The sequence below is a fragment of the Ambystoma mexicanum genome, chromosome 3p, assembly GCF_040938575.1.
Source record: "Ambystoma mexicanum isolate Mex_15411 chromosome 3p, UKY_AmexF1_1, whole genome shotgun sequence".
NCBI classification, from domain to species: domain Eukaryota; kingdom Metazoa; phylum Chordata; class Amphibia; order Caudata; family Ambystomatidae; genus Ambystoma; species Ambystoma mexicanum.
Window position 1 is genome coordinate 717,854,749 of NC_090925.1, and position 14,879 is coordinate 717,869,627.

At 45.6% G+C, this 14,879-nt stretch overlaps 1 protein-coding gene across 4 annotated transcripts in view; it reads left to right on the forward strand.

Annotated features, from left to right (window-relative positions):
- Positions 1 to 14,879, forward strand: part of FAM53C (family with sequence similarity 53 member C) — a 277,153-nt gene that overhangs the window by 42,313 nt on the left and 219,961 nt on the right. For 3 of the 4 annotated variants that reach the window (XM_069651576.1, XM_069651579.1, XM_069651577.1), the window contains one exon: positions 5,907 to 6,126. In XM_069651576.1, the coding sequence (XP_069507677.1) occupies positions 6,049 to 6,126 (78 nt within the window). In that variant the 5' untranslated portion in view covers positions 5,907 to 6,048. Of the gene's footprint in view, positions 1 to 260; positions 292 to 5,906; positions 6,127 to 14,879 lie in introns of all 4 variants that reach the window. The other variant, XM_069651578.1, reaches the window with a different exon arrangement.

The window sequence follows — 14,879 nt, forward strand, 5'->3', positions numbered from 1 at the left end:
GTAACTACAAGACTGTTTTAGAAATGCACTAGGCAGATCAGGGAATGCAAAACCCAATAGTCTTTAAGAAGAATAGTTCATGGTAGGTAAACCTATTGGTAAGCGTTCTCGCTCATTAGTTAAGAATAATAAAACAGTACCAACGCAATTACTTTTAAGAGTGGAACACTAGAAAGTACCTAAATTGCTTTTACTTTGAATAAAAGAGCAACTAGTTAAGTAATACGTTTTGTAACACTTTGAAAATAATTTTATTTCAGAGATACAGTTACAGCCAGGCCTCCAGATAAGGTGCGTACCCAGGCCTTTTTACGCATGAAAATCTTGCAACTACTACGACAGCTTTATTATTTTCCTGTGTACATTTACACACAGGTTTAGAGCAGAGGGCAGTACACAGGTCAGGTTACTTGACAGAAACCAGAAGGCTTCTTTTGATTTTTATCTACATGGATGTAATTGCAAGCTACCTCTGAAACAGAATGTATTTCTCTGAAGCCTTTCAAAAAAGAAACGGCACACTGTGATAAAAGGAGTGGTTTCTTTCCATTCAGCTTCAGAGGCACTGTGCAAATGTTCCTAGTATTTTAGGATTGTATAATTAATTAAGCTGGAAAACTAAGTTGCAATTGAGAATTAATATTTTGTAACAAATTATGCTTTTTGTTCCCAGTGAAAGCAAACCAGTATTGCACAATTGTATTCTGGTGCTGTGTGCATAATCGTGCAGAGGCTAATCATTTAATTTACACTCTAATTATAAGAACAGTGTGTAAAATGATGACTATGCGCAGTGTAGTTTACATCCATTCAACCTTGCAGTCAATGGGGTACATTACTAAAAATGGTCCGTGGCAGCAGAGTCTTGGCTCAAGGGTGAGTGATTTTTATTACACCAATCACAGGTGTTCTAGCCTCTCCAATCTTCAAGACTACAATTAAAACATTGAAAACCGGACTCTCCAGGAAGTGTGAGTGCTGTTCAAAAACATATGAAAGTTACATTAGTAATTGAAATAGAAAGTCAGCAAAACCTGTCCCTGTGATAATCCAGATAGGTATTTAACTTCATGTAGTACTTTATAAATGATTCATCCAACATCTAGGTACTGTGATTATTATACCTCAGTCGATACTCAGTTAACTGACCTCTGATGGATGTTAGCTAATAAGATGACTCAGCCGGTTGAGCACTCATTGCTGCAATCTGTGCGTGATCTGTAGGTTGCAGGTTTGAATCCTGGCAAGTGCAACTTAGCTTTTCATCCTTTCGAGGTTGATAAAGGAGTACCAACTTTGGTTTGGCGATAATTGTGATAAATATGTTCTATGTATAGCGCTTTTGGCAAAGCGTTGTATATAGAATAACCATTTGACCGTTAGATTAGATATAAAATTTAGCATGGAGTCCTTCCCTCTCTGCACCGTTGTATCATAACATTTGCATACCATTAGGTAGTAAAAGCTCCAGAAAATGAGGACTTTCATTAAACATCAAAAGACAATTCTGCTATCGAACCTCTAAACACACATTCAGTTTCATACAGTTTGTGCATGCGTCTGCTGGATGTTACATACATTTTACTCTCTTGCAAAGGCGAAAGGTAATTTTTACTCTTAAAATCACACTTACTCTCAAAGTTTAAAAATGGGGAGTAAAATACTCCCACCTCAAAATCTTATCTGGAGCACTGGTTCCAACGCTAACTCATTTACAAGTAAGTACTTTTACACTTGTTATAGTTTTCAAGACAGATGCCTGATCTTTTGTAGTGCTTCCCTAGTTTATAGCATATGTTTTCTCAGAGGCAGAAGAGGGACCATAGTGGTCTAGGAGCCAGCTTGTAGGCAAGTTAGGATAGGTTTCAGATGCAGGAAAGTCAGAGATCCATGGATATCTTCAACAAATGAGTATTAGCTTTAGATAGTTAGAAGTGTTCAGGGACTTCACAGAAGGCTCCCTACATGCGTTCCAGCATTAGGCCTGGGAGAATGATATGGCCAAACGTTCAACCACATGAATCACCCACTCAGCCTCTCGGGATTCACACAAGGGTTAAGGTACCAACACAGTAGCTTAGGAGAACAGAAGAGCTTCTGGTTGGATGCCTTCAGGATGCAGCAGCAGAGGACTCTGTCCCTGGATTCTTGTCTGGAGACTAATGAAATTGACACTGGATGGCCAGAGGAGGCTTCCAGCAAAGGATTCTTCTTGGTTTCTTGCAGTTTCTTCTCTCTCGGTCTTGCATTCTGGTGGGGGACCTCTGGGATTCAAATAGTGTCTCTGGAGGTCCAGCAGGAGTCCACAAAGTTTCATCTGGATTTCAGAAGACCCTGCACTGCACTCTGGCTCATGGTCCCCTGGTATCAGTGTTTTGCAGCCCAGGAAGGTCACAAAACATCAACGGATGGATCAATTTGCAGGTCCTTTTGAAACCAGTGGATCTCACCAGCCTCTGGGCAGGAGCTGTCTTATTCGGGACCCCAAGGTTGATTGGAAGGAAGGGTTGCATCAGGCTCTGCAGTTGCTGGAAATCGCTACAGATGTCTTTTCTTCCTCTTCGTATTCCGCTCCAGTGGTCGACTTGTCATAGTCAGTCTTTATCAGGAACTACAGCGCAACCTCTGCAGACTCGCCCTGTACTTTACATAAAGGGGCGGTCTGGCTTTCCTATCTAGACAGCCAACCCCCAGTGGGAAATGTTAGTTTCAAGCAAGGGGCTTAACAAAGGGCTGCAGAGTTTTGGACTCCTCCCTCGCTTCATGCCTTCTCAGAGGCTCTGGGACCTCTGCAGGGATTACAAAGGATTCCCACCAAAGACAGAATAACCAGGGTATTTCCCACCTAGGACGGCAGAAGACCCAACTAACGAGCAAACAAGAAATGGCGAATAAAGGAGCCCACAGTTCTAGAAGGAATGGTTCCCTCCTGTGCATTATAGCGGCTGATTTGACCATCTGCGAGTAATAATGACTAAAAGTAGTTTCACTGCCACCGGCCATTCAAGTAGACTTGCAATTGTAACATAAATATTACCAGATAATTCAGGGGATAGATTGTATCTCCCCAGCACTCCACATACGCTGGGATGTGCTGGCTCACTATGTAAAATGTAATGTGGATGGAAATCCTACTCTACCCCTTGGAAACAGTAGTTCACCCAAGTACATTAAAGAGAAATTAAAAGGAAGCCACTGCATTTAAAATGCTGTGTGCTGCCACATAACTTCAGTCAGTCCAACGTTATAGGAAAATAAAACTCCATCAGACACTATGGAGGGACATAAAATGTCTCCCATAAAAAGAGTTAGACTAGGTGAAGGGGAAAGTTTCCCACTCCCCTAGGGACAAGGTAAAAATAATATAAGTCCAGCAAAAAGTACTGGGGTTGACACAGGTCAGGAAAATGCATCACTGAAATGAAAATCTTACCTAATGTCTTTTAGGCTTATTGCATTGTTTCACGTGTCTGCAACCTGAATTTCTCCAGATTTCCGGACTACAACTCATAGAAATCTTGCCAGCACAGTCTATGGCCCGGGACTGTGTGTTTTTGACTGCTAAATCATTCAAACTATAAAAGACTTTAAACTTGCCATTATCGCTAAGAGGATAAAATCGCACACACATGCTACCCATTGGATAGTATTTTAAATGGGGACACTTCTAGAAGCAAGTTAGTATTCGAGGTCAGCCGAAATGAAATGTTCAAAGATGTTGGGGCTAAAATGCAGCCTCATTACTGTTCATGGTGCTAATTTCTTTTGAGATTGCCTCCGATATGTCCAACCAAGCGTGTACAGAGACGAAAAGCCTTGAGTTACAATGGGTACGTTTTTGATGCCCCAATGTATTTGTCCCCCCACAGTCTTGAGCGGCTGACTATTAAAAGCCACACTAAAGTCTGTAGGGTTGTATTCCAAAACCTCTCGCTAGCTGTAGGTTGTATATCCCTGCATTACTGTCTGCAAAACGTTTTGTTATAATATTACTAATGGCTCTGAACACTTGGATAGAAGCATCTCAAATACTTTCAGTAAAGCAAACTGGATTTCTGGTCGGTCCAGATGTCCACGAGTGTTAACACACTAAACTTTACTATCTTCGCTGAAATGATTTGACCTCAAAACTACCTTTTTGAATGCAGTTCCAAGTGTGGCTTTTGATTGAGTCAGTCCCTTAAGACTAGGAGGAACTTTTAAAATTGGCTCCTCAAACCCTCCCTATTATATCAACGATTTTCATAACAACACCTCTGTACACATTTGGTTTCACAAGTGTGGGGTTGTCTCCAAGGAAATCTATATGCACAGTAGACTGAAACAAGACTGTTTTGGTCCCAATAATTTTCACCCTTAACTTGGCTGTCTCCCAGTGCATTGAGTTGCTTCATGAAATTGTCCTCAATTAAATTGGGAGGTTCTCCATTTGCAGATTGGTTTGATCATTTTGGTACAACAGAAATTGGTCTGCAAACACAAAATGCTTGCATTCCTTTTGGTGCTGACATTGTACATGGCAGAAGTCTGGGCATATGAAGGCACTGCTTTAAACTGCAAGCTAAAACGTACGCGATTCCTTGGCTTTCCTCAATTGAACCGGGCAGAACCTTTAATACAGATTTGGGAATGAGCTTGCAGTGTACGACAGAGGTTTCTGGTCTCAACTTTAAGATCTCAACAAGGGTCTTGTATTAAAACATCTAGGATACACCTGACCTTTCTAAAATGGGTTATGTACCTTGTTGCAAAATATAAAGTGGGGGGGCAATAATACAACTCGCTTATAAAAAGGAGCTTTGAAACAACAGCAAGTTGGGATTGTCAAAAAATGTATAGAATACTCCATTCTAAACCATCTGTCAGGGCTGATCTCAATCTGTTCCAAAGCCATACAACCGGTCTCATTTTTGAGTGCTTCCATGGTGCAAAAAATGATGTAGCTTTCGATTTTGATGCAGTCAAATCAACTAGGTGATATGGAAGTCCTAGTTTCACAGGGATATGTGCCTCAATAATTGATGACTTGTAGGCTCTGCTTATGCCCAGAAATAGAGAATAGCTTAAAATCGACTTATCTAAGCATCCAGACTTTTGGAAGATATTGGATTTAAATAATTTCCTCTTCTATATCCTTTTGGAAGGGTTGTTGCTCTAATCTTTAGCAATTCAGCGATCCACGTTTGTACAACCCCAATTCTACACATAGACACAGAGCACACCATTTCTTTTGTGCAAATAGTTAATTGTCACTAGCTAATGGCTAGCAGAAAGTGCAAATTGTGAGCCCTGTTAACTTTGTTTGAGACTCTACAATGTTCAATAAATAACTGAAATGTTTGTTTTTTAGTGTTAAAAGATTATATGAACTACGATGTACTCCTTAATAGCATCCTTTTGAATAAGCTGATATTTCCCAGGAACTTTTGGAGGTGGCAGTGCTGGGGTGCTAGATAGGTTGCCAACATCAGGGCAGTACTTGAACAGATACTTTTTTTTTTTTTTTTCTTGAAGGCCAAAGTGATGTGATCGGGAGTAGACTAGTGTGTCCCCCGCAAGTCTTCTGATTGTTGATGGTAGTAATTGGCCCTGGGGTTGGTTGCTGTCTCGGGTACTTTTCTTGGGTGAAGGGGTGGGGAGTACATTAGTGAGTTTTACGATTTTGAAGGCAGCAGTGGTCGGGTGGTGTCCTGCGAGTGCTCAGAATCTCTTGCAGATTGTGTGGAACTTGATAGGCTAATGGGTTCTTGGGAACCACCCTTCGTGATTTCCCTTCTTTTTATTATTGTCATTCCTGCTGGGCTGAGTATATTCTCTGCTCGGATTGGTTCTTGTGAACTGTAGTGTTCGGGGCTGCATACAATGGTATGTCATTTGGGCCTACGCTAATTGTCTTTGTCTTGCAGACTGCAGTGATGGAGTGATGTGATCGGCCAACACTGCCCAGTACCAGCTGTGGCAGTAGTATGGCCGTGATGGAAAAGTGGCGCTCCTAAAGGAGGGGGTGGGCGGGAAGTGCCCAGACACCAGCGGAACCCCCAGATCATCATGATCTCCCTAATCACAGAACAGCTGCAGAAACAGAGTCTGGAGGAACTGAAATGCAAGTCATTCAGCATCAGCCTGGTAAGTGTGGAAACTAGGCCTGTTAAAATAAATTCTACTGTACAAAAGCCAGGCCTGGTTATGAACAAATTGAGACGCGATGCAAGACCCTCGGAATTCCTCCAGAAAACTCCACATTCTGTAGCATGCACAACTAGCAACGCATCACATCACCCATTTGTTGTAGAAGGTATTCGCTTACATTTTTAGCTTAAGGCTTCGAAGTCTGCATGCACGTTTCTTAGCCTGCTGGCCCCCCAACCTTAATCTTACCATGGACTTCTACTAAAGGGATCTTCCTGTGTTAGTCTGGGGTATAGCTGCATATATTTAAAATGATCTATAATGGGGTCTGTGCACGATACAACTTCATACAGTACTTGAAGTAAATTGATATTCTGGATTGCTGTAGATATTAAATGTTATGGAAGCAGAATACAAAGAGATCTGACGCGGGGGGGGTGCTCATATAGACATTTTGGATACTGCAGTAGCTGAAAATGGAAGCAGAAGTGGCAGTGACTTGGAACAAAGGCGTTTCCACATTTGATTTCCGGTAGTGCCATTTGGATGGCATGATATTGCTTTGGTATGTGGACCTGATGGTAATGTCTGAGCTAAGCAAGCAAATCTTTGAATTTCTTTTTACCTTTGCATTATAAACACTAGCGCAAACAGCTATATTTTACATTCACCATTAGTAGCTTTGCTAAAAGTAATGTATTTGATGTTTGTTAAAAGGTTTTCGCTTTGATAAAACTACACTTAAGATATATAGTATGTTCTATTCAGGAGCTAACTGAATGACGTACATTTTAACTGTTAAAACAGTTATCGGGAATGCTGTAGCATGCTTCAGCAATGCTAAATCTTCTCAATGGGTAAGGGTCATTGCAAAAACTGAGGTGCACTCCAGGTTTGTGGAGCAATCCATGGCTAAACAAAAAATACTTGTTGCAATTATTTTTTCAAATGTAAATTCCTCATATGCTCCAGTATTACAGGCATTCTTTAAGTAATGTGTATGTTTTCATTCAGTTCCCTTTCAGGAATAATAAAACAACCTGCTCCAGCATGCCAGAAGGAGCTTGTGTGTTCACTGCCATCTGAGCAGTGAATTCCAAACACACACTGTTATAACTTTTGTTAGACGGCACAGTCTTATGAAAGTTATAACGCCACCACAAACATGCCCTGCTTAGCTGAATGGAAGTAGAAATTCAACTATACAGGCCATGGTTGCAAGTGCCTGTGCAATTCAGTTCTAAAGAAACGTTTAATTAAGGCATATTTACAGTTGAAAGCTTCTTTAGAATTCAATTCTGTCAGATGTGTGATCTGTAAGTGGACGGGTTTGGCTGCCATCCTATTTTTGGAGTCCACCTGTAGCAAGTCTAGAACTATGTTTATACACAATGTTGGTATTACGTGCCTCTGTTTGGTTGTTAAATTGTTTTCCATTCTATTCATGTCGCTATGTGTTTCCTTCAGAGTGGGGCGTGTAAAACAGGTTCAGCATTATTCAGTGATCAATAGTTAAAATCGCTGGTCTACTATCCTCTGTATGGTCTACTATCCTCTGTAAAGTAGATTGTCAGCCTCCATCTAGTTTAAGGGGTTTCCTATTCGGTAGGGCCATAGCCACATATATTTATATACATGAGGAACAATGCTCTTTTGATCACAAAAGAACGTACAATAGATAAGAAATCCAATTTGACGGGAAACAGTGAGCTTCTTACAATGGGGGAGTTTGAGGGACGTTCTGACCAGGTTGTGGAGGAGAGTAAACACAAAATGGTGTTTCACGTTCTGACACGCGTAATGACTCCAGAGCTACTAAAAGACCTTGGACTCAGGAAGGCAATAACACAAAAGTAGCACAACAATTGGAATATAATTGGCTCTTTACAGGCCCTTTATTCACACACACAATAAGCATACAGATATTGGAATACATGCAATTGGTTATAGATAAACACACAAGCAAGCATAGTTACAAAAGGTCTACATCACTGTTATTTTGTTAGGGAGAATTCTCAGAAATGTGCCAATTTCCTTTTACCTTAGAGACCCCCAGCTCTTTTGCTGGACTTCAGGACTTTTAATTTCTCCAGCATTGGATCTTTCATGGATTCACATGCTTAGAATATTCCCCGTCGTCAGGCTGGGAATCCTCGGTAAGTTATATAGACATTTTCCATAGGAAAAATACAGACACTTTTGTGTCCTATCTATGTCGTTTTGGGCCGCGCACGCCAGCGCCACTAGGACGTAGGGGTATATATAGCTCCGCCCCCGCAGCTCCCTCCGATTTCAACCGTCTTCCAAAGTGGTGGGATTACCTCGCGTATCTGCTATTTGGTTAGGTTGTACTTTCTACTTCTGCGACTGTTTGTTCTTCTCAAGAGAATGTCTGGAAAGGCGTTGTTTCGTCCATGTGCTACGTCCGGTCTTAAGAAGGTGTACGAAGGGGATGGTCATATGGACTGCATTTACTGCTTTCATCCTCACCACACGGCGGACACTTGTGAAATCTGTCAGGGTTTCTCCCAGAAAACCCTCAAAGATCGAAAAAGACGCCTGGTCGATTGGCTCAATGACGGAGAGGGTGCGTACCCGGCATCGGAGGTGGGCTCCACGGCCTCAAAAAGTAAGTCGGAACCCCCGACGAAGAAGGCACGTGCTGCCGAAAAACGAACCTCTGAGAAACATTCGGAGAAACATTCGAAGGCCTTCTCCTCTTCACACAAGACGCCCTCTTCTTCCTCCTCATCTAAAAAGGAGACCAAAGAACCATCTAAATCCTCCTCAGGAGACCGTCATAAGTCTACCTTGAGTCGCGAGGCCGCAGCCAGCAAGTCGGCCCCAAAAGCGGCGGGAACACCTCAAGGCCCTGCGCCACTGGCTTCGCCGACAACCCGCTCGTCGACACCTGCGTCATCGGCGGCTCCTCCCACATGTCAGACTGCGGCAGTAGGAAACATATCGTCGACGGTGGTCCCGTCGATGGGATGGCAACCGGAGGTTTTCGATCCCGTCCCGCCGGAGGCCCTGCTTCAACCAGAGGCGACTTTCTCCATCTCGTCGGCTGACGAGGAACGCAACACGGTCGCGCGCCCAACCGATCTGGGGCTGCAGCCGACCAGCGCGATGTTGCTCTTGGGTGTGGATTCCATCCCTACAACCTTGTCATTACTGAACCCCCAGGCGGTTCTGTCCTTGGAGGTGCTAAATACGGTACAGAAGCTATTACAGCGTTTGGACACACAAATGCCCCAGCCTAGGGCCCCGACACGGATACAGTCTATGCCATTCATCGACGAGCCAGGCCCGGCTCCTCGCTCGGCGACCAGGATTACGGCCGCTTCCCACGCGCCCGAAGATTGCCCTATCCTGCAAGAAGAAGGAGAACTACAGGACTCTGACTGTGAAGGATCAGGTTCAGACATCTCACTACCCCCTCAAGGGACCCAACTTGGGACTCTGAAGCAGAGATGGAAGCTCCGAGAAGCCCGGCACAGCCATTGCCACCTGACGACGTGGGTGCATTCCATGCCATGATGAGTAAGGCGTGTTCGGAGTTTGGCCTAGTCCCTGAAGAGGAGAAAAAGGATTGTTTTCTTTTTGATCATATGGGCAAGAGAAGGAAATCCATATTCGCCATCCCGATTTTGCATCATGTCTGGCAAGAGGGCCTGAAGACCATGCGGCACCCGTTCTCTGAACCGGCAGTGAAAGGTCGTTTGGAGAAGAAGTTCAAGGCTCCGGAATCGACTCCCAAGTGCCTGACGTCTCAACCTTCGCCGGAGTCGGTGGTAGCTGCGGCTAGAAAGGCCAGGTCTCAACATAAATGCACGACCCCTCCAGACAACGAGGCCAGGAGACTGGACGCTTTCGGCAAGAAGTGCTGTCCGTCGGCGCGACTACAGTTAAAGCAGCCAACTCCTTGGCGATTATGTCTAGGTATGACAGGGAAATGTGGCACCGACTGGCTCCTATCTTGGAGCATTTGCCCGAGGAACATAGAAAGTCTGCCATGTTGCTAGTGCGGGAAGGAGAGGAGGCCTCCAACCATGCTATAAACATTGCCGTCGACCTGGCCGAGTCCGGTTTTAAGCAAATCAATAATGGCGTAGTTCTACGTAGACCAGCCTGGCTCAAGTGCACTACGTTCAGACCGGAGGTGCAATATAAAGTCTTGGATATGCCGTGTGAAGGGGAGCAACTGTTCAGTGAAAAAGTTGATGAGGCCTTGAAGGGCATGAAAGAGGATACTGACACGGCGCGGTCACTCAGAGCCCTCCAGAGTGGTAGGAATTTTCGTTCCTTTCGTCCTTTCAGAGGGGCCTCTGGTAACTCCCGGTTTGGGTCCTCTAGAGACGGAGGTTTCAGCAGACCCTCCTACTCCCAAGGCTACAGGCGTGCGGCCCAATCTTCTCGTAGAGGCAGAGATTACCAAACCTCCAGACGGCGGGGTGCCTACCCTTTGTCGACTAAAGATAAACCAAGAACCAACAATGACATGTTTCAGGACGTCCTGGGGAGCCGAGTGTCTCGTCGCATCGACGAGTGGGAGCGCTTAACAGACCGATGGGTTTTGGACACGATTCATCTGGGCCACTCTCTACAGTTCAAGGGCAAGCCACCACACATTCCACCGGTGTTCTCGGCCCAGCCCCACCTTCAAATACTACTACAGGAGGTGGCGCTTATGCTGCAGAAAGGGGCTATAGAACTGGTCCCGGCGGCAGAAAAAGGACAGGGAGTGTACTCCCGGTACTTTGTCGTCAAGAAACCACATGGAAAATGGCGTCCCATTCTGGATCTACGAGCGCTCAACAAACTGCTCAAGAATTTAAAATTCAAAATGCTGACGCTTCAGGAGGTGATCCGATCGATACAACCCGGAGATTATTTGTCGTCGCTAGACCTTCAGGACGCATACTTCCATATCCTGATGCGTTGACGGCACAAAAGATTTCTGCGGTTCGTCGTCGGACGAACCCACTATCAGTTCAAGGTCCCCCCGTTCGGTATAAAATCGTCCCCCAGGACGTTCACCAAATGTCTGGCTCCAATAGCAGCCTGGTTAAGAAAGGAAGGTCACCATGTGTACCCTTATTTGGACGATTGGCTAGTGAGGGGACTGTCTCTGGAAAGGGCACAAGATGCCACCCTGTCCCTCCTGCAACGTTTGGGCTTCACAGTGAACTTCAACAAGTCCTCGTTAAAGCCTTCAAGGACCTTGGTCTTTTTGGGGGCCGAGTTCCACACACAGTTGGGGCTGGTGAAGCCATCCCTCGAAAGGATTCACAGACTGCAACAAAAGGCATCGGAATGGGAGGTCGACACCAGAGTGTCAGTACGAAGGTACATGTCTCTGCTGGGGACCATGTCGTCCTGCATACCCTTGATAGACAATTGTCGCCTCTTCATGAGGCCTCTTCAGGAATTCTTGGCGGATCGATGGGCACAAAGTCGAGGACGCTGGTCGGACAAGTTGATCATCAACGGCCAGCTTGTGCAGGCGCTTCAATGGTGGAGAATCTCCATACACCTAACGAAGGGAATGCCCTTACTGCAACCTGCGTTCCAGAAGAGTGGTTACGGATGCTTCTCTAACAGGGTGGGGAGCTCATCTGGACTCCTTACAGGTTCAGGGTCGTTGGTCATCGGAAGAGTCCTCCCTCCACATCAACCTGCTAGAGTTGAGGGCGGTGCGTTGGGCCCTAAAATCCTTTCTGCCACAGATAAAGGGCTCATTGGTGAGAATCATGACAGACAACACGACAACAATGTTATATCTACGAAAGCAGGGAGGAACTCGCTCCAGGAGCCTGTCGACGGTAGCTCAGGAGATCTGGCATGGGGCCCTACAACACGACATACATCTGTTGGCGTTCCACTTACCAGGAGTAAAAAATGTGCAAGCAGACGCTCTCAGCAGGAAGATGAATTGTCTACACGAATGGGAACTGAACGATCAGCAACTGCACTGTGTCTTCGCGGAATGGGGTCATCCGGCCCTCGATCTCTTTTGCGACGAGAGACAACAAGAAATGCTCCCAATACGCGAGCAGGTGGCCACAACAAGACTCGCTAGGGGACGCGTTCTCCTTCCCGTGGACGGGCAAGTTTCTGTATGCCTTCCCCCCCATTCCCTCTCATCCGTCGGACTCTGCAATGGATCCACAGATATCCTTGTCGGGTGATCCTGGTGGCCCCTTATTGGGCCAGACAAGTGTGGTTCTCCGATCTACTTCAGCTCTCAGCGGCAGAACCAATGAGGTTCCAGAAGATCCCCAACCTTCTGTCTCAGGAGAAAGGGACCGTTTGGCATCACGACCCGGACAACCTCAGTCTGACGGCCTGGCTCCTGATTTCGCCGAGTTTGGCGCGTTAGTGATTCCAGCGGATTGTCGTCCTATTTTGCAAGCTGCAAGGGCACCTTCCACGAACACTTCATAAACATACAAATGGAAAAGGTTCTGCATATGGTGCGCCGGTCAACCAGGTCTGGTCCCGCGGGCGATCACACCGGAACAACTCCTACCATACTTGTTGCTCCTGGCAAATAACTGTTTCATCCATAAAGGTGCATCTAGCTGCCATCTCGAGATTTACTCGGAAGAGACATTCCACTCCACTGTTCAGTGACTGCCTAGTTAAACACTTCCTTAAAGGGTTGTTTCGAACCTTTCCTCCCAAGAAGTTTCCTCTGATCTGGAGTCTGAACCTGGTCCTGGCAGCCCTGATGAAACCCCCTTTTGAACCAATGTCATCGACATCATTAAAATTTTTGTCTTGGAAATTGGCTTTCCTGGTGGCTATTACTTCTGCTCGTCGCCTGTCGGAAATACAAGCTCTAGTGATCGACCCTCCGTATTTGAGGTTTTTCAGTAATAAAGTTGTGCTGGCCACTAACCCACATTTCATACCTAAAGTACCTTCCATGTTCCATAAACACGCTTTTTATAGTGTTGCCTACATTCTTTCCAACACAGTCTTCAGTGGCAGAGAAGACTCTCCATACATTGGACTTGAAAAGAGCTTTAAAATGTTATCTCCCTCGCACTCAAAGCTTCAGAGACACGAGACAACTCTTCGTAGGTTATGGTCCTGCGGCTAGGGGTAAAGCGATTTCAAAACAAGGACTATCCAGATGGGTGTCTTCGGCCATTTCTTATTGTCCTTCCAAGGCCGGAAAGCCGCTAGAAAAGCGTCCAAGGGCCCATTCGACGAGATCTACATCGTCGTCGACGGCTTTGTGGTCCGGAATTCCGCTGGGGGATTATCTGCCAGGCGGCTTCCTGGTCGGTACCACACACGTTTACCCGACATTACTGTCTCGCACAGCAACATGCTGAGGATACACAGATGGGGCGGGCAGTACTACGTCACTTGTTCCAATCAGGTAAGCCCCAAGTGGGGTTGCATCCTTAGGCAACTATGCTTTAAAGTGTCGTGTCTTTTACGGTTAACATGCTATAATGTAATGTGTTGCCATAGTAAATGGGCACTGATTGTTGTGATGTTGGTTTGCATACACGCCTCCAATGTTGGGGGATACTGCTATACAATCTATGCTAAGCAGGTGAATCCATGAAAGATCCAATGCTGGAGAAGGGAATAGTTTCTTACCTGTAACTCCATTTCTCCAGCTTTGGTATCTTTCATGGATTCACATGCGCCCGCCGGCCTCCCCTGAGCATGCAAACCAGAGATCCCCCCCCCATAATACTTTGGGGGCTGAAATCTGAGGGAGCCGCGGGGGCGGAGCTATATATACCCCTACGTCCTAGTGGCGCCGGCGTGTGCGGCCCAAAACGACGTAGATGGGACACAAAAGTGTCGGAATTTTTCCTATGGAAAATGTCTATATAACTTACCGAGGATTCCCAACCTGACGACGGGGAATATTCTAAGCATGTGAATCCATGAAAGATACCAATGCTGGAGAAATGGAGTTACAGGTAAGAAACTATTCCCTTCTAACCTGGAGAGAGTGAGACCTTTTTCCCACTCATGTATTTTTCTGTGATTTGGACTGTTTCTTTTGACGTTGGAGTGTGACAAACTCCATAGGCGGCATCTTTGCATTGTGACACACAGCACCTTCAGTGCTGTGGCACAAGGATGTCTTAGATTTCCCAAAAGTCTAAATGCCTTCTCTTGGTGAAACTGTTTGCAAGAGTAGTAAAGTGAAATTGACTTTACTTACATTTTGTAACTTTCTAGACCCGGCCCACCCTATCTTACCCTAGGCTTCTGGAGGGGTTACTTAGTATCCCCTTTGTCTAGTTTGTCATGTAACAATTTGGCTACCCTTTCTACAGTTAATGGCTGGTGGCAGTGGTTTACTTTTTACTACCATTCTGCGTTCCCAGCTGCACTAAGGCACCCCTGGGTGCCGATTTTGACAAAATGGCCCCGGCCTACTTTTTTCTCCCTTTCTTGTCAGAAAGGTCCTTCTTGAGATTTACTCTGCGCGCCAAACTAGGTTTGGTCTCTTTGTTCGTTTTGCCTTTGGCAGGATTCACGAGTGAATGCCGCCTTTGGCTCCAGTATGTTTGGCAGGGGCAGGAAGTGAGAGAGGTGCCTGAATCCCTTTGCTTAATCCCCTTGGTTACAGGAATGCAACCAAAGGTGATTGGCCAGCTGGCTGTCCGGCAAGGACAGCCACCCTGCTGTGTGATTGACAGCTAGGCTGCGAATGAATGAGAGAAACCTGCATAGAATCTTTTTTCTTGGAAAGCAGTCGATCACTGGAC